The sequence below is a fragment of the Pan paniscus genome, chromosome 5 (assembly GCF_029289425.2).
Source record: "Pan paniscus chromosome 5, NHGRI_mPanPan1-v2.0_pri, whole genome shotgun sequence".
Taxonomy (NCBI): domain Eukaryota; kingdom Metazoa; phylum Chordata; class Mammalia; order Primates; family Hominidae; genus Pan; species Pan paniscus.
The window spans coordinates 99,701,048-99,728,586 of NC_073254.2; the positions used below are offsets into that span (position 1 = coordinate 99,701,048).

The 27,539-nt window shown below is 39.8% G+C and overlaps 1 protein-coding gene across 6 annotated transcripts in view; it reads left to right on the forward strand.

Moving 5' to 3' along the window:
• The window catches only part of SH3BGRL2 (SH3 domain binding glutamate rich protein like 2), a 166,014-nt gene that overhangs the window by 78,025 nt on the left and 60,450 nt on the right, over window positions 1-27,539 (forward strand). Inside the window, exons 3-4 of one of the 6 annotated variants that reach the window (XM_057302548.2) lie at window positions 10,674-10,785; window positions 15,030-15,772. The exons of 1 other annotated variant lie outside the window; for it this stretch is intronic. In XM_057302548.2, the coding sequence (XP_057158531.1) occupies window positions 10,674-10,785; window positions 15,030-15,275 (358 nt within the window). In that variant the 3' untranslated portion in view covers window positions 15,276-15,772. Of the gene's footprint in view, window positions 1-2,453; window positions 8,530-10,673; window positions 10,786-15,029; window positions 15,773-27,539 lie in introns of those variants that run through there. 4 more of the 6 variants (XM_057302547.2, XM_057302552.2, XM_057302550.2 and 1 more) reach the window with 4 other exon arrangements.

Sequence of the window (27,539 nt, forward strand, 5' to 3'; positions counted from 1 at the left end):
ATAATTTCTAGTTTTATATATTTTTTTCTAACATTGTGTATTTGCTTTTTTAAAAAATCTGCTTTTAAACCACTCCTGCCTTTTTTTTTCTTTTCTTTTTTTTTTTTTTAGACAGAGTTTTGCTATTGTTGCCCAGGCTGGAGTGCAATGGTGCAATCTCCGCCTCCCAGGTTCAAGCGATTCTCCTGCCTCAGCCTCCCGAGTAGCTGGGATTACAGGCATGTGCCACCACGCCCAGCTGATTTTCTACTTTTTGTAGAGACAGGATTTCTCCATGTTGGTCAGGCTGGTCTCAAATTCCCGACCTCAGGTGATCCACCCGCCTTGGCCTCCCAAAGTGCTGGGATTGCAGGCATGAGCCACCGCACCCGGCCTAAACCACTCCTGCTTTCTTAAGGGTCTTATTTTGTAATAATGTGGGCTGAAGTCACCTTCTTCTGTTGTGTTCGGGAGGCAGTGAGGCCTTGAACAGCTATTAATGACACTTCCTCAGCAGAGTGGCACAGCATGGCTCACATCAAATGGCAGGGCAAGAACACCCACAAGAAGAAACAGGAACCCATTTGCATTATAATCCTGCATGTGGCATTTTTAATACGTGCCCATATGAGGTGGATGTTGAAAGGGGTGACTGTAGGAAAGGCAGAAAAATAAAGGGAGGTGAGGATCTGGAGGCAGGAGTAATAAGAATCAATATTAATTGAGATTCTTGGTTATTGGCAGTTCTGTTCCTGGCCCTTTGTACACATTTTTCTCACTTCATCCTAATAATGACTATGTGAGAGGTGGCTTATGATCCTTGTTCACTGATTAGGAAGATACGTCTCAGAGATGTTAAGTGACTTGCCTGAGGTAACACAGACAGGCTCCACATCCAGATTTTTCTGACTTCAGAGATCATTCTCTTACTAGAAAGAACAACAATGCCTCAAGGAGGCTGGTCCAGAGTCTGCACTCACTGTGTTAGGACCATACCTCTTGTTCTTTACAGTTCCATTCAGGGGTAGGACAAGATGACCTCCATGGTCCCTCAACCTGTCACATGCTGCCCTTGTTGTTTTGGGAAGCTGTGCTCAGGGGTTCAGGGAAGAAAAAGAAAGTGCATGGAGTGGTTAGTAATTCATACACAAATTTCCACTCAACTTTTGATTATGAAAAAAATCAGGGCTGGGCACAGTGGCTCATGCCTGTAATCCCAGCATTTTGGGAGGCCAAGGCGGGCAGATCACCTGAGGTCGGGAGTTTGAGACCAGCCACCAGCATGGAGAAACCTCATCTCTACTAAAAATACAAAATTAGCCAGGTGTGGTGGCGCATGTCTGTAATCCCAGCTACCCAGGAGGCTAAGGGAGGAGAATCGCTTGAACCCGGGAGGCGGAGGTTGTGGTGAGCCGTCATCGCACCAGTGCATTCTAGCCTTGGCAACAAGAGCAAAACTCCGTCTCAAAACAAAAAAAAGAAAAAAAAAAAGAAAGGAAAAAGAAAAAATAAAACACTTCCATTCAATGTTTATTAACATTTTATCATATTTGATTATTCTGCATTTATCTATATGTACTTCTATCTGGATTTTTGAAATTAAGTAGTAGATACCTTGAAACTTTATCCCTAAATATTTTGTTCTGCCTCTCCTAAGAATATGGACATTTTCTTACATAATCATATTATTATCACACCTAAGAGAATGAACAATCGCTCCCTATTTATACTGAAGTTTAATATCCTGTTCAGGTTAGCATTTTCTTCTCTTCAAAAGGTCTTTATACTTTTGTTTTTTGAATCAAGACCCAATCAAGTTTTACCTGTTGTGTTTGGTTAAGCAAGTTAAACAAGATCGGTCCCTCAAACTTTGCTGTGTTTGTTTTGTTTCATGACATTGACTTTTAGAAGAGTCCAAACCAAAGTTTGGTAGATTAAGCCATATTCTGGATTTGTCTGATTATTTGCTTGTGATGTTAGTTAACTCCCTGCTCTCTTCCAATTTTTCCTGTAAACTGGAAGTTCAATCTAGAGGCTGAATTGGAATTAGGTTAACTATTTTGGCAGGGATACTTCACAGGTGATTTGTACTTCAAATTGCAACAATCAGGAGGCACTTAATGCCGGATTGTCCCACAATGATGACATGGAATATGATCACTTGGCTACAGTGATGACACACAGGTCCTTCCATTGTAAAAGTATGGAATTTCCATGAAAGCAGCCAGCAATTGGTAAATAATCGGTTCCATAGTAACCTTATATTTGATGGTATCAGCATCCATTGATATTTATGTAATTATGTAGATTGTTTAATAAATGCAACATGGTCATTTTCTAAATTATAATTTCTTCTTTATTTATTTGCAAGCATATCTATGTAAAGAAGAGCTTCTTACCTATTGGGGATGAATTATATTTCCTTTTAAAAAGCCAGGCTAAGTGCTTAATTCTTTCTCTTTGCTAATTTTCAGAATAAGGAGTTGCTGCAACAGTCACTTTCAAGGGTGGCAAATTAGTTTTTTTGTCTCTCTTTCAACAGTTCTATGGACTACGTGGATTTTTACTTATTCAATTTTTATAATCAGTTGCAGTCACTGATCTTGGTGTTCAAATTGACCCAAATTTGGCTTCCTCCTGTGTCCTTTTGAGATATCCCCATCATTCTTTGGGCATTTTTTGGCAAAAGAAAATGGCCAGGTTGGGCCAGGCGCCGTGGCTCTTGCCTGTAATTCCTGCACTTTGGGAGGCCGAGGCCGGCGGATCACGAGGTCAGGAGTTTGAGACCAGCCTGGCCAACATGGTGAAACCCCATCTCTACTAAAACTACAAAAATTAGCTGGGCATGGTGGCATGCACCTGGAATCCCAGCTACTCAGGAGGCTGAGGCAGGAGAATCATTTGAACCCGGGAGGTGGAGGTTGCAGTGAGCCGAGATCAAGCCATTGCACTCCAGCCTGGCCAAGGCGGGTGGATCACTTGAAGTCAAGAGTTCGAGACCAGCCTGACCAACATGGAGAAACCCTGTCTCTACTACAAATACAAAAATTAGCCGTGCGTGGTGGTATGTGCCTGTAGTCCCAGCTACTCGGGAGGCTGAGGCAGAAGAAATGCTTGGACCTGGAAGGCAGGTTGCAGTGATCCGAGAACGCCCCACTGGACTCCAGCCTGGGCGACAGAGTGAGACTCTGTCAAAAAAAAAAAAAAAAGATAAACAGTAAATGTACTGTGTTGCAAAGTTACTCGAAAGTCACCCATGTGTAATGCAGTTAAGATAATTTGCTTCAGTTTGATTTCAAATTCAGTTTGCTTTAATTTTTCCCTGTAATAAATTTTAATTTTTAACAGGTAAAACATGTTTGAGCCATTATTTGAATTTGAGCCATATAGCTCAAATTCAAAACTATATAAAAAACATGATTAGGAAAATCTACTATATTCATTCATATCCCCTCCACCCTGCCTCTATTCCTCTCCACCTCCTGACCCCTCTAGGTAACCAATTATTTTGTCTCTTTTTGTTTGATGTTTTGTTACACATCTGTATGTATAATTTCCTTCCCTTCTTACACAAAAGACAGCAAACTGTCTTTTGTCCCTGCTCTGTGCTTTGTTTTTTTTCCTCCCTAACAATATTAGCAATCTATCCTGGAAAATCCATGTAGTACATACATACCTTCCTCATTCTTTATTGTTACTGTATACTTCAGTCAGCAGTCCTATGCTGTTGTTGTTGCTATTTAGTCTCAAAACAAGTGGTTTAGTTTATATTTTCTTACTTGCCCTTGTTGCCTTTGTTTATACCCTCCTGGTCCTCATTGGTATTTGAGGTTTCTGCTAAGGCTTTCCAGATGGGCAGAGGCAGAGAATGCCAGGTACAGCTGACTCCTAGAGAATTCATCACATCAACTCCACTTACCTTTGGAGGAGATGAAGATAAGCAGGACCCCCATTGCTGCTGTTTCCCCCATTTCCAGCCCCATCACCCTGAGCTTTTTCAAGTTTAGGTGGGAAGATGGAGAGGGATGAATGAGGGGAGGTGTGTGGCTTTAATACACCTTGGTTTTAGCTTCTGCATCTATTCCTTTTCTCTTCTATAGCAGACATAAGTGGGAATCACTTCCCTCTTGTGCTAATTTAAAGGCAATTTTAAAAAAGAAAAGAAACCTGAGATTTTACTAACATTTAGAAGTCACACCATTTGGTTTTAATGGGAAGCAAAGAAAAATATTGCACAATGAAGCTAGAGCTTCCCTTTTCAAAAACAAATGTTTCTGATCTCTCAGAATAGCTTTAAATGTGTGTATGTGAATTCTCTTTATATTGATTTTTTTTTCCTTGCTCATCTCCAAAGGTCATAGCACACATATTCTCCAGTTGTTGTTGTTTTTTTTCCTTTCCTGCTGTGTTCCATTTACCGTTCTCATAGAAGCCTGGTTCTCCCTTTTCTTTCCCCTGGAATAATAAACTAATGTTCTTTCTTGCTGGATAATTATTTTGCAAATCTCTTTTACAAAGCTCATTTTTTAGGTTGTTTGTCCTATTTCTGTCCTACTCTTTTAAAAAATGGTGGATAAATTAATTTGGTTAAATTTAAAGATTTTTTTTTTGCCTGATTTCCTTCCGACCTTTATGAGAGTGAAATGGCAAAAAGAAAATAATGCAATGAGGTGCGTTTATCAGACAATTGGTGCATGTTAGGCGCATGATTATTGCCTGGCTTGTGAATTACTTATGCTTTAGCACATGCAGAATAAATTAACCATGCTCTCAATATATCACCCGTTGGTCCTCGGAGGATAACTGTTTCATGGGACTTTGGAGAGTCCTGTGTGAGGGTTGGTATCCTTTTTAACCTTTAAGTCAAGCAGAAGGTGAAGTAATGATAATTTCCCAGCCAGAAAAAAAGGGGAAGGGATCCTCAGAGAGAAAAAGAACATGTATGGGGAAAGGAGATAAAAGAGTAGATGTGAGAGAAAAGTGGGGAAGAGGGAGAGAAGAGAAGAGGAGAAAGGGAGAGGATTGGGGGATAGCACAGAGAAGAATAAAAAGGATCTAAACTATGTTAGAGACACAAGTCTGATGGAAAGAATTATCTGCTGAGAGTTGGAAGCCATGTTTTCCAATTCTGTTTCTGCACATCTTGCTATCCAGGGAATCTAAGGAATTTGGTGTAAATCAAGCACTTTGGGAAATATAGTGGCTTTTAAAACTTTTTTAAAGTTTTTAAATAGAGTTGGGGTTTCGCTATGTTGGCCAGGCTGGTCTTAAACTCCTGGTCTCAAGTGATTCTCCCATCTTAGCCTCCCAAAGTGCTGGGATTACAGGTGTGAGCCACCGAGCCCAGCCATGTCTCTTTTTATTAGTAGCTAATAGTTATGAGTGTTGACCTTGTACCTGGCACTTATTCAAACACTTGGCATGGGTTATGTCATTTAATTCTCATCCCAAGCCTAGGAGTTAGGTTTTATCACTATCTCAATTTTGCTGATATGGAAATCAAGGCGCAGATGCTGCTATGGTCTGAATGTTTGTGTCCTTCTCACCCCAAAATTATATATTGACACCCAATCACTAATGTGGTAGTGTTAAGAGGTGGGGGCTTCTAGATGATTAGGTCATGAAGGTATAGCTCTCATGAATGAGATTAGTGCCCATAAAAAAGAGACCTGGAGAGCTATCTAGCCCCTTCTACCCTGTGAGGACACAGCAAGAAGGTGCCATCTATGAACCAGGAAAGAAGCCCTCACTAGACACTGAATCTGCCTTGATCTTGGACTTCCCAGCTTTCAGTACTGTTAGAAATAAACTCATGTTGTTTATAAGTTACCCAGCTTATGGTATTTCATTATACCAGCCCAAGCTGACCAAAACAGATGTTAAGTAATTCACCCAAGATTGCACCAAGCAAATGATTGTGGCAGTCACTATTTGTTGCCACTCATCCCCCTTTGTCTTTCTTGCTAGCAGAACCACAGTAGTTTCAGTCCCAGGGGATGAATGATAACAGACCTTAACCCGTCGTGGCTCTCCCATTCTCCTTCTTGATATACACTTTCTAAGCCTCCTTTGCAGATGGCCATGTGACCCAGATCTGACCAGTGAGATATAAGAAGTCTGCTGGAGTACTTCTGGGGAAGCTCTTCCTCCCTGATAAGAGGAAATCATATTTTTTGATTGTCCTCTTCTTTCTTCCTATTTGGGATGATGGTATGAAGATGCCATATTTGAGGTTGTGGCAATCACCTTGCAACCATGAGGTGGTAACAAGCCCAAGGAAGAGCATCATGCAGAAGATGGCAGAATGGAAAGTGGAGTGTTGGGGGCTTTGAGGACATTGTTAGACTGATGTAATAAACCTGGTTTAACCTCCCTGTACACATCTTATGTGAAAGAATCAAATGTCGCTATTGCTGTTGGAAATTTGTCGGATTTGACCAAACTTGCAGCTGCATGTATATCAATTAATATGGGAACAGAAGCAGATTTGGGAAGCAGAAAGCCTGTCTTCATTTTAGGTTGATAGGCTGCTATTTAGTGCTGCAGAATTCATTTCCTCCAGCACCTCCCCTCCACAACCTTGACTACAAAGACAATTGTTACTCTTAACTGAGGAACAGTGGCAAAATGCAGCAAATTATAAGAAAATAGGCACTGATGAGATTTCAATTTCCTAAACTATTACTTATTCTACTTTACTATCTAAAACCAGAACAGTAATGATACGTGTTGCAAGTAAACTTTAGATCACACCTCAAAGATTCCTTTCAAAGGCCCAAGATTCTGTGTCTCTGCATGGTTCTCACACAACCACTCACTCATGACCTTTGTGCTTCTACCCAGGATTCCAGTTTGTGCTAGCTAAAAGTGTTTCACCCCATCCCCCAACACACACCTCTCTGTTTTATTAATCTTCATATTTCCAGCATCTAGTACAGTGTCTAGTATATATTAGCAACTTGATAAATGAAATTAAAATTGTCTGATATCCTCTGTATTGAATAGCTACTTAAGTCATTGGGTTTTTAGGAATTACCAGGACATATTAACATTTTTCTGGTTTTGAGAGATGATTTTTAAAAATTAATTATTTACAATTTAAAGAAATGCAAATTGCTGAAGAGAAGAAGTTTGATAAATTACTGATAAAGAGCAAGTGTTCAACAAATAAACTGAATTGAGCAGAATGGTCTTTTAAAAAGCTATGTGTTCTGGGCAAATGTAAACTGGTTAAAGTAAAATAAGGCATTTCACTACATTGTTCTTTGGGCATAAAGAACTTAATGAGCTTTAAAAATATGTCTGATTGCCGGGCATGGTAGCTCACGCCTGTAATCCCAGCACTTTGGGAGGCTGAGGTGGGCAGATCACTTGAGGTCAGGAGTTCAAGACCAGCCTGGCCAACATAGTGAAACCTTGTCTTTACTAAAAATACAAAAATTAGGCGGACATGGTGGCATATGCCTGTAATCCCAGCTACTCAGGAACCTGAGGTGGGAAAACTGAACCTGAGGGGTGGAGGTTGCAGTGAGCGGAGATAGTGCCACTGCACTCTGGCCTGGGCGATACAGTGAGACTCTGCCTCAAAAAAAAAAAAAAATGTCTGATTTACAATCGGGGGCAATTTGGGAAAGACTAAATGCTGTCAATGAGTGCTTTGTTTTATCATAAACTTCATGATACCTGGGTTGGATAAGGGCTTCTGAGTAGGGTATGTTGAATTTACAGGAAAGTGTTCCCTGACATCAGTGTTAAATCTATTTCCATTTAATGCAAAAATGCTTTCCCCTTGAAAGCTGCTATTTAAACCCAAAGACTGTCATTGCAGTACAGACTAGAGTGATATCTGCAATTTGAGTTGCCTCTGAATGTATTAGATGGAGATGGACACAAAGAACTGAGGAAAAGAAGTGGTAAGCTAATGTTAAGGTGTCTGGTTTTTCTCATGTCTGATTTTACTTTCAGGAAAAATTTGAGAAATTTAAAGGTGAAGACTTAATTGTTCTTTTTCAACTCTTTATGGCTTAAGGTGTTAAAAAGCACTAAAAGCAAATGTTCATAATTTCCATTCAGTAGGCCCCTCAAAAATCACAGGAAAAAGAATAATAAAAATAATTGCTACATAAATAATAACACTTTATGTTTTGTTTAAGCTGACTTTTCCATTTTCTCTAATTGTATCTATATGTAAACATTTTCTTATACTTCCTCTATTGCAATTATTTTAAATGGCCTTTATGCCTAGCATAATGAGAAATTATAACAAATTCTAAAAACTCATTAGCAGTGTATTTATGAGGAATCAAAATAGTTTCTGAATTCAACAATAACCTAAATGCAAACTTTATGTTTATTATAACATGGTAATCATTTACAAAGTGGTGGACTAATAAAACCAATATGTAGAGTATTGGAAATCCCTGTAACTTGTGTTGCCTAGAACTATTTCAGCAATAATCAACATTGAATCTTTATTTTATTATAGTGTTGTCATCTCCTGACCTGGAATGCAATCTTGGAAAAATGTATATATATTGTCTATACTATATATAGTATATCATCTATATATCATCTATATATCATAATACATATGTATCATCTATTAATCAAAAACATAAAAATATCTATAATTAATATTTTTGATTAATATATAGATAATATATATTAACCAAAAAAGATGACTAGGAGAGTCCTACAAGATTAAAAATCAAAATAAAAATAAAGAACAAAAAACAATATCTGATATTTTCCTCTAAGCACTAAGCATACTTGTAACAATATGTTCAGTATCATCTTCCCCAATTAGGCCATAATTTCCATGAAGGTAGGGATTGTGTTTGATTTACTGCTGAATCCCCAGCATCTAGTATAGCATCTGGCAGAAACTGAGTGAATATAGCTGCAAGAAATGAACTGCACACAAGGGCTTCAGTTTATCCAGTGGTTACCCTACCAGCATATCTCAAAGCTTCCTTGTTATAGTTGCAGGATGGCAGCTGTGCCAGTCACCTCTCTTCCATCTCTTCTCTTTTTCAGTTTGCTGACTTTTACGGTAAGAATAAGGTGCTGGGGGAATGAAAGTGTTTTCTGTTTTTTGGGTTTTTTTTTTTCCTGTCAGATAGAATAAAGAACCCTATTGGTTGAGGGGAATGTGAACTGATTCAAGAATATGTCCTGGGTGGGCTCCATGGCTCACGCCTGTAATTCGAGCACTTTGGGAAGCCAAGACAGGAGGACTGCTTAAGCCCAGGGTTCCAGACCAGCCCGGGCAACATAGACTCCGTGTCTACAAAAAAATTAAATAAATAAATTAGCCAGGTGTGGTGGCGCATGCTTGTAGTTCCAGCTACTCAGGGAGCTGAGGTGGGAGGATCACTTGAGCCCTGAAGGTCAAGGCTGTAGTGAGCTGTGATCGCACCACTGCACTCCAAGCTGAGAAACAGAACAAGACCGTGTCTCTATTAAAAAATATATATATATATGTACACACACACATACATATATATATACACACATATATATATACACACACACACCCATAATTTACTTCCATTCCTTAATCATGAATGTTGAAAGTTCCATTTAATTGAGGGATTGGTTAGTATGGTTCCTGTTAATTAAGATTTTATTTGATCAAGAATAGACAGAATTGGCCTGATGAAACAACATAAAGCAGTAGATAAATTCTCTTTTTATGAAATTTAAGCTGCATTATTTGACTTTATTGCTGCTTCATTTCACAAATATTCTTTTTATCTTAATTATGGCCTCTAAACTTCAATAACATCAAAAAGACTTTGTTAAGTACTTTAATTGAACATGGCACTGTATAAAGAGGCTTATACAAAACCAGATACCTGTTATTTAGAAAGTTAAAATCACACACATGAAACAAATATTTATAGGGTTTATACGCTTTGTGTGAATGCAGGCCCTTCCCTGATTTATTTTGCATGATTAATAATACCTAACACTTATTGAGTCCTAACTATGTGCCAGGCATGGTGTCAAAAAGCACTGTACATGCATCATCTCTATCAAGCCCTGCAACAGCCAGGAAGATAAGGAAGATGAGGTATTGGCAAGTTAAACCAGCTGCCTAAGGTCATATAGCTGTGACATTAATGCAGATATGGCTTCCCATTCCTTAACCCCTCTGGCCTACCCCTTCCCTTAACCTCCTCTCCCACAAATCTATCACCCACCAACAGCCAAAGGTGCTGACTCAGCTTTTGAAGGAGCAACCACTTAGAATAGGAAAGGGATTGTGACAAGCATGGTGTGGGCACTGTGAAGTCCCTTGACAAGTTAAATCCTTGGGGAGTCAGGTAATATTAGTTAAGAACAGGGCAGCCCTAACAGAACAAAATTATCAGTCATATTCAATTCCATTCTAAAATTAAAATCTGGGCCAGGTGTGCTGGCTAACACCTGTAATCCTAGCACTTTGGGAGGCTGAGGCAGGAGGATTGCTTGAGGCCAGGAGTTCAAGAGCAGCCTGGGCAACATAGCAACACTCTGTCTCTAAATAAGTAAATAAATAAAAATAAAATCAGGATGGTTGAGACTTCAAACTGCTTAAAAGAACTCTTTCTTTAATCTGTAGATAAACCTTAATGAAGGATATTTACGTTCCCTGATGCCCTTTATAACTTCTGCCCTTGCTCTCTCCCTCTACCATCAAATTTCCAAAGAGGAGTGATGAAGGATGTATCATTGCCTCTATTACCTCATCGGGTTCCAGTCTTCAAGACACTGCAATCTAGCTTCTGTCTCCACCCCTCTACTGGAAGCACTCTCACAGAGGTCAGTAATGATAATAAACTACTATCATAATAACAGCTAGTGCTTCTTGTGGATTTATTGGGTGCCAAACCCTGGGCTCAGTGCTTTACAATGGAGAGAGAAACCTGGAGGCCCATAGGGCTGTGCCTGTAGATGGTGAGTTTAGTGAGCAAACCTGAGTTTACTGGGCTCAGTTTTTAAAAATCAAGCCAACATTCAAAAACCAGAATACTTCAGCTACAGTCCTCATGGTGCCCACCCTTTGCACAAAGTGAATATATTTGCACTTGGATCTTCCTCACCTCCCTAATCAATATCACCTGCCTGATCCCTAAAGAAACATGAGTTACTACCCATGCTTTACATAGGTATTCTGGTCAGGATTTAATAGTTGAAAGAAAATAGACCCACTTAAACTAGATCAAGATAAAGGAGGGGGATTATGAAACAGCAACTCAAGGGCAGGAACCACGGCAGACTTGGATTCATGAAAACTGAGACTGGAAGCAAGACAGCTGTCAGCCTCCTTGTTAGTGTCTCAGCTTCTCACTATATAGTGACTCTATTTCCCCGGGCCACAGACTAGCTTCCTCTTTTTACTCATTTCAGTCCCTTCATTGCCTCAACTTGCTCAAAGCTTCTCATCCCAATCCTATCCCAGCCTCATACCATCCCCCTTTATTCTATTGCTAACTGCCTTAGTCTTTAAATTTTCTAACTATAAATTCCTAAAAGAGGAATTTGAAGGACCTGCATGTATTTTCCGACCTGGTCACATATGTTGTAAATTACAAGCTGCAATAGGTCATGCCGGGGAAAGAACACAAATGTGGTCCAAATATTCCAAATATCTGTGACCAGGTAGCCTGAGAGTTTCCTTTAGAAGGGCTGTGGGTTGACAGGCACTATATGGCATAACTTAAATAATATCCTAAGGGTAGTCAATTATCATTAGAATATTGATTGATAGCCATTGTTCATACCCATTTTATAGACAAGAAACTTGAGGCTTATGGAGGTGATGAAATTTGCCAAAGGAAAGTCTCATTTTCAATATAATCTTTCTTGACTTTCAGGCTAACATTCTTAGATAGTCTCTACATTTTGAAACTTAAAATTCTTCTCTTGGTTTCTGTGACAGTATACTCTTTCAGTTTTGTACTATTCTGGTTGCTCCTCTACTATTTTTAATTCCTTGTTCTTTTTCCAATTCTTAAGTGTAGGAGATCTCCAAGGGACTCTTCATGGCTCCTTCTTGTCTCTTTCCATATTTTCTTCTTAGGCAAAATAATAGGCTTCTGTAGATTTAGATATATTCAGACATCATGATTTCTTAACCTGGGGTTCTTGGATCTCCCCTCACCCCCAGCCTAAAGGGACTTGATAGAATTTAGGGGGTTCATGGACTTGAATGAGAAAAAAAATCACATCTTTATCTTTTCACTAAACTCTAACTGAAATTTACCAATTCCTTCAATTATGAATGTAGTTAAGCCATTGTAATAGCAACAACACTGTGACTTTGTTACCAATAGAAATCACAGGCATTTTCATATTTTCCAATGATGGCAAGTATCTCAAAATTTTATCTTTTCCCATTACTACTTCAAAATCATGACGGCCGTTTGATCCACCAATCTTAATATTTAATACATTAATAAAGAATCATACATATTATCATATCAAAATTTTAACATTTTGGTAATTGTTTTGCAGTATAGTTTCCTTTGTAACCTTATACTTTCAAATTTTCTATATTTAGAAACTTTTTTTTTTTTGAGAAACCACCGATAGATTTCATCAGACTACTAAAGGGTCCTTGGCACTCCTCTTACTCCCACACACAAAAAAGGTCAAGAACCCCTACTTTAAAACATTCTAGCCATATGATCTACCAGGACTTGTAAAGGGGATAAAGTCCTAGGCAACACGGGAGCCACTTTCTTCAAGCCTAATGACCTGCTCAATTTTCTTAGTCTTATCTTTCAGTTTTGGCTACCTGCTCTATCTGTAGACCTTATTTGTCAGATTGGCATCTAATACTCTCTGTGGTCTGATAAGCTGGTGTTGATCTTGGACCTCTATCTTATATCCTAGATTGCATTCTGCTCTCAGTTACTCTTCCACTTTGTTTACCAACTCTGGGTCTCAACTCCATACCGGCCTTGCTGTTTTACTGGATTGCTAACATATTTTCTCCTGCATACAAGGTCGAAAGGTGAACCTTTTCATTCAGGGTGGAAAAAATAGAGGATTCTTCTTGAAGTATAGTTCTGATTATATCCTTCTGTTCCTCAGAATGCATTTGGAAACAGAGCGCTTATGAATTTCTCAGGGCACTTTTGGTTCCATGAAACAAAACCTATTTCAGGTGGCTTAAGCAAGATGAGGAACTTACAGATACAGGGATATTACACAGCCCTCAAAAGCAGGGATATAGGAACAGGTTGAACAGGATCAGAGATTGGCAAACTCTTTCTGTAAAGGCCAGATGTAAATGTATTAGGCTTTGTGGGCCATACGACCTCTGTCAGTCTACCATAGACAATACCAAGAGGAATGTGTTCCAATAAAACTTTATTTACAAAGCAGGTAGCCACGTGCATTTGACATACAGGTCATAGTTTGAGGACTCTTAGATTACAGTATTGTCAGGACTCTTTCTAAAACTTAGAGCTATTATCTCCAAATCTTTTTTACAAATTCTCTGTTGTTCTCTTTCTACTGACTAGCTTCTTCAGCTTCTCTGATTCTCATGTTGGAAGCTCTGAGCTTCCATGTCACAAATTCAAGCTCTCTTGTTTTCCCAGTTCCAATTCTGAATCTTTAGGGTAGAAATGTTGCTTGGCCTTGCTTGGCTCAGGTGCTCACTCCTAGATCAATAAGCTGTGGTCAGAGGGTTAGGCCCTGCTGTATGTACAGGGCTTTGGGGACCCTTACAATCTCTAGGATCAGAGGAAAGGAGCAGAAATCCCAAGGAGCTGAGCAGATAACCCAGTGAGAAAGTCCTTTGTTGGCATTCATTCAAACCTACTTTTTCAGCATTGTCCTCTACTAGTCCCCTCATATTCCTTTCTGAAGCAAAACCAACTCCTTGCTGTTCTCCTCACACCTCACACACCCTGAATAGTCTCACCCTGCATCCTCCCTATCTGCAGACAGAAATTCTACTCATCTTTAAAGTACCTTCTATGGCCACCTTTTTCCTTTACATCCACACAACACTGTATTAGTACAGTGTGTCTTGTTCTGTCACTATTTCTGTATCTGTCTTTTTCTTTCCTAGACAATAGGTGCTCTGCTGACAGAGAAATGACTCGTTCAACTTTTTATCCATTCTTGTACCTTTCACAGAGTAGGCTCTGAGTTCCAATTATTTGAGTTTAACTATATCTTCATAGCTGAATAATTCCAAACTGAAGAAAATGCTGACTTTTATAAAGATTTGCATTTATATAGGAAATACGGTATCTACTTTTAAGAAAATTATTTTCTATTTTATAAACGTGCATTTCCACATTTATGGTAGCAAAATTAAAGTACATTTGCCGAGAGATACTAAAGACAGCAAAACTTCTATTTAAAATTTTAAACACGAAGAAGAAATAAAGTCCCATTAGGATCGTCTCTTCTATTATTGAAGGAAATTTAAAAAGATTCCTACTACAGAAATGGCTTTAAGAAAAGCAATAGGAAAGGTTATAAATTTGAAATATTCATAACTGTTCTAAAAAATACTTCATAATGATTGCTCTTTGTGCAAGAAATGTATCAAAGAGCCAGAGACCTCATCATCTAATTTCTTACTTTTCCTTAATTAACATTGTTCCCAGACCTCTGCTAAACTCCCGTGTTGAAAGGAAAAAAGTAAATACAGTACAGGAGGGAAAACTGGTTCCTTTCGACAAAACTGTGAGAGAGGCTTGAGCTTTTGTCAAACAGAAAGCACTTGATAAAAAACTATTCCTAAACTATTAGCAACTATATAGAAGCTTTTTATTTAACAGCATCCTCCTGGGAAACTGCGCTGGAATGTGCAGCGGTTCTGAAAAAGGCACAGATTTGGCTGAACTGTAAATATTAGGTGCACAGAGGCGAAGCCATTGTGTGTGGGGGGGTGGGGTGGGGCAGGTAGGGTCCTGATTTCCAATGTTGATAGAAGGATTCCAATTTCGTTTGGTATTTATTTTTTTCTACTACAATTACAGTTTTGCTGAGAAAAATAAAATATTGGTTGTGCTCCCATCTGGGTTTCTAATTTTCAGTGTGTACAGACAAGAGAAGACCTCTCATTTACCCAAAAGAATCACCTTTCTGCAATCTCCAGTGCTACTGGACAGACAAACGAGCCCAACCCCACCGCCCACACCTCCCAAGCACTCGGCTCGCCGATCCCGCCTGCTTCAGGTAGCTGGGGTTTGCCCGGTACGCCAGCGGCCCTGAGACGATGTGTGCCCGCAGCACGATCGTGTCTGTTGGCATTTCTGGGTGTGGATGCTCCAAACCAGTAAACCACAATACAGAACCCAAGCTTGGACTTTGAACCGAGCCCTTTTGCCTAGTTTGCTTTTTCCTCATCAAGCCAGGATCCTTGCCAACCCACCTCACAGCTTCTGCCCGGGCTGTGGCTCCCCTCCAGCCACCTGCGCGTGTTCGGGATAGAAGCGCAGTCAGGAGGGGAGCTCAGTCCACCAGCCACTCCAGGGAGAGACGGAAACTACAAATCCCATCAAGCCCCGCAGCCGGCTCCCTCCTCCTCCCTCTCGTTCCCCTTCAGCCTGCGGCCGGGCGGCGCTAGGCTTTTATCTGCCGACCCGGCGGGAGGGAGCCAGATCCCAGCGATCTTCCCCGACGGCAGCGCTTTACCCAGAGGCTGCCGGCGGCTCGTAGCTGGGTTCAGCTCTGCGTCCACGCCAGCCCGGAGCCCGGGGGGCAAGGGGTCTGTCCCGGGCGCACCGAGAGGATGGTCATCCGCGTGTTCATCGCCTCTTCCTCGGGCTTCGTGGCGGTGAGCGCGGTGGGGGCGGGCAGCAGGTTGGGGTCGCGGGGCGCGGGTCCTGCGGGAGGCGCGCGGCGCTCGTCACTGCGCGTCCTTGCGCTGAGCGCGTCCGCCCGCGGGAGCCCGCGCCCGGCAGGTGATCCATCACACTCCGACAACAATGAAGAGGGCGGGGAGGAAAGGTGGGTGGGGGACCCCGGCCTCACCCAAATGCCCACCCTGCGTGGCCTGAAAGGCAGACAACGCGGCCTGAAAATGGAGTCCGAGGGAAGCCCCCAGCTCCTGTTGTGTGGCATGGAAATTTGGGGAACGCGTTGTTCAAGAGCTTCGGGGGTCCCCCTTCCCCTAGTTTAGTTCTTCCCGATTTGGGACCTTCAGACTGGTTATGTTTTGCACGGGAGGCTTTTATGCTGCTTTGGTTTGTTACCCTAGCTCCTGAACGAAGCAAGTTTAAGTGGGAATTGCCCTCTGTCCTCCCTTCCCCGCCAGCAAGTGCATTTGTTTAGTTTTATACCTGCGCAAAGAGAATAGTAAAACTAGGTTTGTCCTGTTGTGGTAGGATTGTTTGCTTTCACTGTTATTTTTTTTCTTGGGGTGCCATAAATATTTTTACATCTTTATGTAAATGTGTGTGTATGCACGCATTTTCTTTCCACCTGTTATGCTGTGGAAATTTTATCCTGGGGATCTATGAATTGTGGTTTTTTATTTAATTATTTTTAGCTATTCTGTTTGGTGGATGTTCTTGAATTTTTTTAGAGAAAAAAAGTTTTTTTTAAAGAAAGGAAAGTTAAATAGCTAGAGATGTCAGAATTTAAGGAAAATCCAGTAGTTAGTATATTTGACGGCCCACTAAGGGACATAGCACATGTGTTTTACATGATTATTGAGACTTGGTTTCCTTAACCAAGAGTTCAGCTATAGATTTAAGAGCCTCCTTTGTGACATATATAATCAAGTAACATCAAAAAGTGCATTGTAGATTGCTTAAATTTGGTCTGGTCAATTGTCTGCCCAGCAGCTCAGTCAGATTGTTCCAAAATTTGTTTCTTAAGTGGGTGGAGTGGAGGATGGAATAAAATATTGTTTGAAAATCCTTGTAAACCACTGAAGTTTTTTATTTAAAAAGAAACCAACACGATCATACAAAGCCCCTCCACCCCCATTTGCACTAGAAACAATAGTTGGGAAAATCCAACTTATCCTTATGTGCAGGCATGTTGGGGTCCTCAGACTTCTGACAGTTTCTGGTGTTTCTAGCTATTTGGGTTGCTTAGTCATGCCTGCCTTTTGTAGATTTCCCCACTGAAGCCACACTTCATGTGTTTGCAGACTGGCACTGTTTCAAGGGTAGATTTGTTCAAACACACTCCTTACTAAGAATGCTACAAAGCTCTTGGTTTCACCACCGACTTGCATGCTTCAATAATTGTCCCAATAGCATTATACTGATTATGGAAGGAATGGTTTTTATCCCTTCCACAGGAGATAAAGCCTAGGCTACTTTGGAGCAAGTCGGACCAAGTCAAGGTAATGACTTGGCTTACTCTATTAGTAGGTAGTATATTGAGATAGTTTTGGTACTCCACATCTTTGTTTTTTCAGTGCCATTGGCAAATATTTATTGCCTGCCTGCTGTGTGCCTTTTTAACTTTTAAATTTAATGTTTTGTGTTTTGCACATGGAGCTAAAATTAAGAGACTTAAGTTTTAGTGTGGGCCCCAACTAGTGCAGTGTAAGCCTGGTTAAGGTGCCTCATCTCTGCCTGAGTTTCTCTTCTGTAAAATGAAGGATTTTCATGGATAACTCAGAATTGCACTCTAGCTTTAAAGTATTTTGACTTCACCAGGTGAGTAAATATGGATGAGTCCTTATAACAGCTTCTTTTGCTTGAACAATATACCTACCTATTAGTCTCAAGGTAATAGGTATACCTATACCTATTAGTATAATACCTATTAGTATAATAGTATACCTATTAGTCTTCTCTCCTTGGACATTTTACTGTGAAGGCTCAGATCCCGTCAATGCCCTGCCTCATAGCATGTGTTCTGACATGGTTTCATTTGAGTTAGAAGACATACGCAGTTACCACATGCTTACAGACTATAAACACTAATTATCTATTTTAATATTCTGCTGTTTGAAGACCCAGTCTTTTCAGGTTTTAGAAAATCCTTGTTTGTTGAGTCTCCTCAACTATATCTTATATCAATACAGTTATTCATTGAGTCTCCCCAATTGTAGTTTTATCTCCTATATCAGTACACAGTTTATCTGTAATATCCATACTTTTAGTGATGTTAAGGTTATGTTCATATGTAAGAATAATGATTTCTAAGAACCAGTGAGGATATTTAGGTCGATTCTTGGGCTGGCGAGGCTAATGGGGCCAGTAGCGTTAAGCTATATTAAGCTTTAGTGGCATAGCCATGATGTGTTCCCTCCAGAAGTGTTGGGTTGACTGTTGATAGTGTTTCATTTGGTACCCAACTGTGACGAGCAAGTGCATGGGAGAACAAGTAATTTGATTCTTGAGTCAGTTTGGTTTTAGCTGAAGTTTATTAAACCACAAGGAAGGGATGTGACCAGAATTAGACTTAGCCAAGTAAGTCCCAGAATTTCCAAAAAGATGCTCCGCTTCAATCATCAATAGATTTAAACAATCTATTTAGAGAAAATCATCCTGTTTTCTTCTGATTCCCCTAAGCTCTCCAGCTTCAGCAGTTGGAATAACTAACACCAAGGGATGATTCCTCTTTTGTCTTCCCTGGCTCCAGGTGAAGTCAGCTTTTACTAGGAAACAAAAGCAATGCCACATTATTATGCTACAGATACCTGAAAATCGGATTTCTTACTCAACTGACCATGTTGCTACTCATTCACATTGTATTGTAGGGAAATTTTTTGTTCTCAGTTCTAAGAAAATAATATATTCATAGAAATGTCATTTTAAAATTTAATTTATTCTGGATGTATTCCTGAAAGGGGAAGTCTTAGTAACTTTGTCCAGGAAATATGTGAATATGACTTTTTACTTTAAAAACATTGAAATCCGTCAATTATTTCATTTATTCCGTCAGTCAGTTATTTCATTTACTCATTCAACAAGTATTTTCTAAGAGTCTGCTGCTTGCCTAGCTCTGTCCTTGGTCTTCTGGGAAGCCAGAGAATAGAGGGTGTGATCTGTGTCTCCAAGGAATTCACAGGTAGGAGATGAGTTAGGAAAGGTAGTAAAGTACAGCCTAAGGACATATGCTTCTTGCAGGAACATTCTTACCAGAGATAAAAAAATATAGGAGGCAGAGAGATGCATTGCAGGATGTCAGATAAAGAGGAAATGTGCCAGAAATCATAAAATATGCATGTGACAGCCTTAGGCAGATGGCAGGGAGAGGAATTGGGTTGGATTTGGAGCCTGGGAGAGAGTTCTTGAGCCCATCCTGCTCAAGCTGGAAAGGGGGAGCTTTGGGTGGGACAGGGTAGACTGAAAGAAGACTGAAAGAAGCCCATGATGACAAACTCTGTAGTGCTTAGCATCTCAGAGATGTCTTTAGTTTCTGCAGCTTGTCTGCTGCCTGGAGCCTTTTGTTTCTCAGGGAACATGGAGCTGCCTGGCAATGGGGGAGCCTTAGTTGTGTGATTTCAGAAGAACCTTTACCTTCCTACTTGCCTTGACTAACATTTCTCAAAATGTAAATAAAATCTTTTACTCCTCATTAAAGTTCCTGGGCTCTGTTAGGGTTGGACGGAAACCTAAAGATATTTTTAGTGAAGCCCAACCACCTAATTTTTTGGAAAAGGAAATTTAGGCATAGAGATTAAGTGGCTTTCCCGGAAGCCATTTATGTCCAGTCAGTGCAGAGCTGAGATTTCATAGGAAGCCAGATTCCTGATGTCTGAATGCATTCATTCATGCATTGAATGACTCATATATTCATCAGACAATCACTGAAAACTTACTTACCCAGGCTCTGTATTAGGTGATGTTAGGTGCTAGGTGTATATGATGGTCAGAACAGACATGGACTCTGCCCTCATGGGATAAATCAGTGCTGTCTCTCTCCACTTCAGAGACTTGAGATGCAAACTGTTTAATCAAGGATAGTGAAGGACTGATGCTGGCTTGGGAGATGTTTCCATGGGGCAGGGTGAAATGAGCTAGACATCAGTATATCCCTGGATGTTGGAGAGCAACCATCACTGGGAGCAAAAGATAGAAAGGTATTGGAAGCAAACTTGGAAATCATGGACAGGACTTCAAGTGAGGGTGGCTGTGGAAGGGAAGCACATGGAAACCATGCTCAGAGTTGTCTTGCTGTTTGCAACTGTAAAAAGTGCATACCTACTGCTTTGGGTGATTTATAACTATTTTATACACACAATTACCAGGTAAGGTGTTACATCCCCATGAATGTATTCAGTGAGGCTTCCCTGTGTAAGGACACCTCAGAAAAGATTTCTACATCTTAAACTGATGAGTTTAACATCAGTTAAAGTCAGGATGTGATCATGTAGAATAGAGTGGGTATTAATTCCTAAGTTACTCTAATAACACGAATGAGAGTATAACTGGCCACTTTAGGATCTTTAATTCATTGGATCATCACTGACACATGGCAGGGTAATTATTAGTATTTATTCCCATTTTCCAGAGGAAGAGACTGAAGCAAGCTGACCAGATTGAGATCATACTCAGTAGGTGGGGGGACCTTTAGTCAAACCCTGGTGGGCAGGTGGCTTTAGAGCTGCTAGAGTAGAAGTTCTTCCTGTGGGCTCTGTAGCATCCTGGGGGAATGAGAGTATCAGAGGTACTTCACATCCTACAGTGTGTGGGACAGCTCCGCACAGAGAACTGCCCTATCCAAAATGCAAGTGGTACCCAGTGAACAGAAACAGGGCTGAAGGACATTGGCAGAGGAGGTTGTGGAGTGAGGTTAGGGAAGAGTTGGGACCATACAAGTGATCAGAAGAAGCAGGAGTAAGTTGGGGGCCCAAGGAGAGGATGTGGTGGTGATGGAAGGTCAGAGTGAGAAAGTTTGTATATTAGTTCTCTAGGGCTGTCATTAACACAATACCAAAAACTGGGGTGCTTAAATAACAGAAATTTGTCTCAACATTCTGGAAGCTGGAAGCCTGAGATCAGGGAGTTGGTGGGGTTGCTTCCTTCTGAGGGCTGTGAGGGAGAGTCCTTTCCATGTCTTTCTCCTAGTTTCTGGTGGTTTGCTGGCGATCTTTGGCATTCCTTGGCTTGTAGATGTATCACCCTCATCTCTGCCTTCACATTCATATGGCATTCTTCCTCTGTGCATGTATCCTTGTGCCCAAATGTTCTGTTTTTATAAGGACACAGCCATACTGAGTAGAGCCCACCCTAATGATGTCATCTTACCTTGATTATCTGCAAACATCCTATTTCCAAATAAGGTCACATTCATAGGTACTGGGGGTTAGGACCTCAGTATCTTTTGGGTGAGACATAACTCAACACATAATAGCATGCAACATGAGGATTGAAATAAAAAGACTAATTTATGGAGTTTTTCTCATTTAATTGGAAAGACTGGGCCACATTTCTTGACACTTAAAGGCAGCAGTGGGATATTGAAGTATATGGAACTATAGTCTATGTATGAGGTCTTCTGCTAGAAAATGGGATTTATTAATATCCCAAGTGAAGGTCTAACCTCAGTTTTTCTAGTACATTTTAGTATTTCCCAGATTTGATGTGCTTTTAATCCATTCTTCAGTAACATTTAAACTTAAAAATATAATCAAGGATATGGACTCCTTTATGAAATTAGGAGCTGTTTACCCATTTGTATTTGGATACTTTAAGCATTTCAATCTACTTGAAGAAACTAATTTTTTTTTAGCCAAGATAAAATAATTTATTTGAAAATCAAAATGTGGCCGGGCACAGTGGCTCATACCTGTAATCCTAGCACTTTGGGAGGCTGAGGCAGGTGGATCACGAGGTCAGGAGTTCGAGACCAGCCTGGCCAGTATATAGTGAAACCCCATCTCTACTAAAAATACAAAAATTAGCTTGGTATGGTGGCAGGCACCTGTAATTCCAGCTACCTGGGAGGCTGAAGCAGGAGAATCACTTGAACCCAGGAAGTGGAGATTGCATGAGCCGAGATTGTGCCATTGCACTCCAGCCTGAGTGACAAGAGTGAAACTCCATCTAAAAAAAAAAAAAGAAAATGTATTTCACTTACAATTACGTAAGAAAACAAATCGAGCTGATCAAGAACTATGTCTTTGAGTGCAGAGATTGGTGGTGTTTTATTTCCCTGAAATTCTCATTGACCCAGTTATTCAAAGAAAAACATATATGATAATGTTTCAAAATTATATGCTATTAGAAAGAAACATTAAGATAAGCTTTAAATTCTGGAATGATACTTCAAATTCTGCAAATATTCTTTTACCCATTATAAGTAGCATACAAACTATTTTTATTAAGAAAATAGAAGAATTAGAAGTTTTTTTAACTGACACATAATTATACATATTTATGGGGTATCTAGTGATATTTCTGTATATATAATGTATAGTGATCAAATCAGGGTAATTGGCTTATCAGTCCCCTCAAATATTATTTCTTTGTGTTGGGAACATTCAGAATCTCTCATAGCTATCTGGAAATATCTTACAATGCTATAGAATGCTAGAACTTACTCCTCCTATCGAGTTGAGAGCATGTATTTATCTTTCTGTCCCTGGCTTATTTCACATAATGTAATGTCCTCGGGTGCATTCATGTTGCCATGAGTACAGGATTTTATTCTTTTTGTGGCTGAATAACATTCCATTGTGTGTCTATACCATATTATCCATTTGTGTGTTCAAGACTTAGATTGATTCCATGTCTGGGCTATTGTGAATAGTGCTGCAACAAACATGAGAGTGTAGATACCTTTTTAATACACTGATTTCCTTTCCTTTGGATAAATTCTCAGTAGTGGGATTGCTGGATCAAATGGTAGTTCCATTTGTAGTTTTTTGAGAAACTTCCATACTGTTCACTATAATGGCTGTACTCATATACTGCTTCCCACCAGCAGTATATGAGTTCCTCTTTCTCTGCATCCTCATCAGCATTTGTTACTTAGGGCCTTTTTGATAATAGTCTTTCTAACTGGGGTGAGATGCAATTTAATTATCATTTTGATTTGCATTTTCCTGATGATTACTGATGTTAAGAATTTTTTTTATCTATTTTTTGGCCATTTGTATGTCTTTTGAGAGCTATCTGTTTAGATCACTTATCCAATTTTAGTTGGATTATTTATTTTTTTGCTGTTGTTTGGGTTCCTTGTATATTTTCAATATTAATCTCCTGTTGACACATAGTTTGCACCTTTTCTTCCATTCTGTAGGTTGTCTTTTCACTCTGTTGATTGTTGAGGAAACTAAATTTTGACATATATTTATAATATGAAAAACAAGGTGGTTTGCACATTGCAGGAAGACTCATGTAAGATGATGTGAGTATTGATTTTTTTCTGTTTTTCAATTTTTAAAAATCAAAAATTGAAAAGGAAAAGAGCTATTGATGGTGAAAAACTCAGCAGGCAACAGGAAACAGTGTGAGATATTAACTAAACAATATTTCTTCCTTAGTTATTTTTCATCTTTGATTTATAAAAAGTTCTTAAATGAATTGTGTTTTTTTCTATCAAATTAGAAATGGGTGACAGAATAGAAAAAAATCTAGAATCATAGTGAATGTTTCACTTTCTAAAGTAGAAATTAGCATGACTTACTGATCACTATATATGAAAGTTTAAAATACTTTATTATGTGCCAGGTGCAGTGGCTCATGCCTATAATCTTTGCACTTTGGGAGGCTGAGGCAGGCAGATCTCTTGAACTCAGGAGCTCGAGACCAGCCTGGGCAACATGGCAAAACCCCATCTCTACAAAAAATATAAAAATTAGCGGGGCATGGTGGCATGTGCCTGTAGTCCCAGTTACTTGGGGGGCTGAGGCAGGAGGAGTGCCTGAACCTTGAGAGGTCGAGCCTGCAGTGAGCTGAGATTGCGCTACTGCACTCCAGCCTGGGTGACAAAGTGAGACCTTGTCTCAAACAAACAAACCCCAAAACCATCACCACCAACAACAAAAATACTTTATTTTGAAATGCATATTTAAAAATGGGGTCTAGAAATTATTATTTCACCTGCTAAATGTCAGTTTTTTAAAAAATCACCCTCCAAGCTCTAAACTCAGGAGACCCTTTTAGGCTTCAGGAGTTTTTCAGCAGGAATTCCTTTAAATGGGTATTATTTTAGCTGGAGAGTTAGTTAGAGATTTAAGTTCTATTTAAGGCACATTCCTGTATTCATTTTTTTCTGTGATTGATTTTATTTTATACTGTTTATCCATGATGCAAAAAAAGAGGTTAGCCTTAAAAATTTAGTGAACATTTTCTTTCTTCTGTGAAATGGCAAGTTCTTGTTAACTTTTGTGCGGACTCTTCTACTTCAGGTTATATACAGTTGTCTTTTGAGGGTCCTCCTTCTAGTTTTAGCTTAAGAACATATCAATGAGCCTTTCTGTTTAGCATTTTTAGATAGTGATGAATATGTGCCATGTCTTAGTTTTTGGGGGGCACTGGGGTGGCTTGGAGGAGTAGGGCAGGAGGGGAGGAGCTGGAGATTGGAAGCCTGTACCAGCTAGAAACTGCACAACCCAATTTAAGGCAGTGCAGTTTCCCTTCTGTCTCCCTCTCTTAATAGGCTTATCTGACTTCATCTGTCAGCACTGGCTAGTTTCTCAGGAACTGGACTGTGGTAATTTAAAAGGTTAGTATTGCTATCTCTTTTATATTTGATTGGTTTTATTTTCTAACTCTAAAACAGAAATAAAGCTTGGAAAAGCACTTAATTGAATGTTTCCCTTCTGGTTCATGACAGCTTTGCAGTGGAATGGAAAGCTGAACTCAGATGCCAGCATCCAGGCGGATGGGGCCCCACCTCCCTACAAACTTAGGCACTTTTAGGCTGGCACAGCCTCTGGGACAATTTGGGAACAATTTTGTTGGTCACCTTTGTTACTATTGACAGCTTATTCCCAAGGGGATCTGACTCTTTTGAGCTGGTTGAGTATTTGGCAGAACTCCAAGGGGTTGTTTCCTGGAGCTGACCCCTGAAGTGGAAGGTATCCGGCAGGGTGTGTCTGCTTTGCTGTGGGGTCTTGGTGGGCCTTCTGCCAGCATTGCTTCTCAGCTCTTGGAGCAGACAGGGAACGTTGGGTGCCACTGAGGGCAGGGGGTTCTAACTAATTTAGGATGTGTTTGCCATTTCCTACTGGGTCATGGCCCAAATATGAAATGACTTTTTGTCATCTTCAGTCTAGTGGCTTTGAGAGTGGAGGACTGAGAGTAAGAGACATACAATTAGGTGACTTGATTGACAGGTCAGTTCAGTGGTATTTGGTAAATGCAAATATAGTTAAAGTCAGCAGCTATTGCTACATACTGATCTAATATTAAAAACAAAACAAAGCAAAACAAAAAACCCAAAGAGCAATAAGCATAGCTTTTGAGTTAGCTTGTTTTCCTTCTGCATGTTCCACAAGACGTGGGAGTGTGGTCTTCTTCATTCATGACATTCCCATGTGTATTAAAGCTCAGTGGTTCTCTCACCCTTTTGTGTGTGTGTGTGTGTGTGTGTGTGTGGTTTGTTTTAAATCACAGTCTCTGCTTATCTTTCACTGGTTCTCTTTTAATAATTATGTTCATTAGCGTGGTTTCTTCAAATGGGAATTGGCCACCTTTATAAGCCTGGGCCCTTCATTGATGGGAGTTTAGATTTCACTGTTCTTTTATGAGAAACAAACTGCTTACTAGCCAAAATAAATGTTTGGGTTGAGTATGCGCTGATTTCTTTAATTCTGGAGTCAGTTTATATTCAACCCATGCACCTACCTCTCTGTCCTGGCTATGGCAATCTATCATTAGAGAACAGTGTTATGGTTAAGGCGGGGGCTGAGTCCAAATCCTAGCTCTGCCACTGATGAAAGGCATGACCTTAGACAAGTAACCTTAGCCTCTTCATTTGTATAAGTGGGATAGGAATGGTATTTTATGCATAGAAAAGCTCTTATGAGCTTTGAATGAAATGAATGATTTTGCATTAGGCATTTAGCTGAGTGCCATGACATACTGAGAACTCAGTGCATGTTACCTACTTTTTCTGTATCATAATCATCTTCAGTAGTAGTAGTAGTAATAACAGTAAAAAAAAATCACAATGACCTTGAACTGTGTAAGTTCCTTAACAGTCCAAAAATTATATACAGTACATACTACTTACTAGGCTGAGAACGCATACAGGTATAATTTTAGGAGAGATTTTAGTAAATTTAAGTGTAAAGGATTTTCCACTTAAACGTATAAGAACATTATAATTTGAGCAGGCCATTCACCAAACATACCATTAGTTAGAGTTCTGCTGTAATGTTTGGATATTTTATAGGTACATGGCATGTTGTGCACGACCCATTCAGATCATATTTTCACTCCCTATAAAGTGCTTACTACTATGCACATAGTCACTATTCTTTGCTATACATAATACAGTCAGCCCTTGGTATCTGTGGGTTCCATATTTGTGGATTCACCTACCTGTGGATCAAAAATAATCAGAAAAAAAGTGGACAGTTGCATCTGTACTGAACATGTACAGACTTTTTCTAGTCTTCATTCCCTAAATAATATAGTATTACAGCTATTTACATAGCATTTACGTTGTATTAGATATTATAAATAATCTACAGATGATTTAAATTATACCATGTTTTACATAGGTTATATGCAAATACTATACGACTTGATATAAGGGACTTGAGCATCCAAGGATTTTGGCATCTAAGGGACACCAAATATACTGTGTGTGTTTTTTTTAGAGCCCTGGCTTGATCTAAGGATTGCTGAATAATGTATAGATTTCATCCCAAATGACAACTCTGACTGTTGGATAGTAGCTGCCTGGAGAGCCGGGAGAGGGGTTTTGGAGCCTTGATTGGGATCAGCAGGAAAACAGTGTGATTGATTGTTGATGCCTGCTCTGGTACCAGAGAGAGGATCAGGACTTATGCCACGTATTTGCCATCCCTGCCTTAAACTTCATGTATTTAGACTCTGTCTTTCAGATTCTTGTAACTGTTACAGAATATGTTGAGTCTGTGAGTAACAGGGAAAAGGAATATGAAACACCAAGTTGAATTGATGGATATCCTCTGCAAACATCATGCCTTGTCTGTCACCCCAAATTTGGTGGGGGTTGGGGACAGTGAAGGGCCAGGATTTCTGTGTTTAATGAAGATGAATGGAATTTCCTAGAATCCTGACTGTGAATCTGAACACTGTGAATTTTGAATACCTGTGAAACATAAGTTGGGCTGGCAGATGGGCAGGTAGATGATGGTAAAAGCAGTAAGGGGCTTTGTGGAAAAATGTGGGAGACAGGAGAAGGAAAAAGACACCTGGAAGAGGGGACCCATTGTGCTGAGCTTTGGAACACTGAAAGGGCAGCTGAACAATTACTCTTTATCTGTGTCCAGCAATGTGGTACAATATTTACTTTATGTCATTTCATCTTTACAATTGTCCTACAAACTATGATTTCTTATACTCATTTTACAGATGAGAGTGTTGAGACACAGGGTAATTAAGTAGCATGTCTAGGATTATTCAGCTCAGCGGTAAAACCTAGATTCAAACCCTTTTCTTCTGATTTTGTGCCTGGTACTTTTTATATTG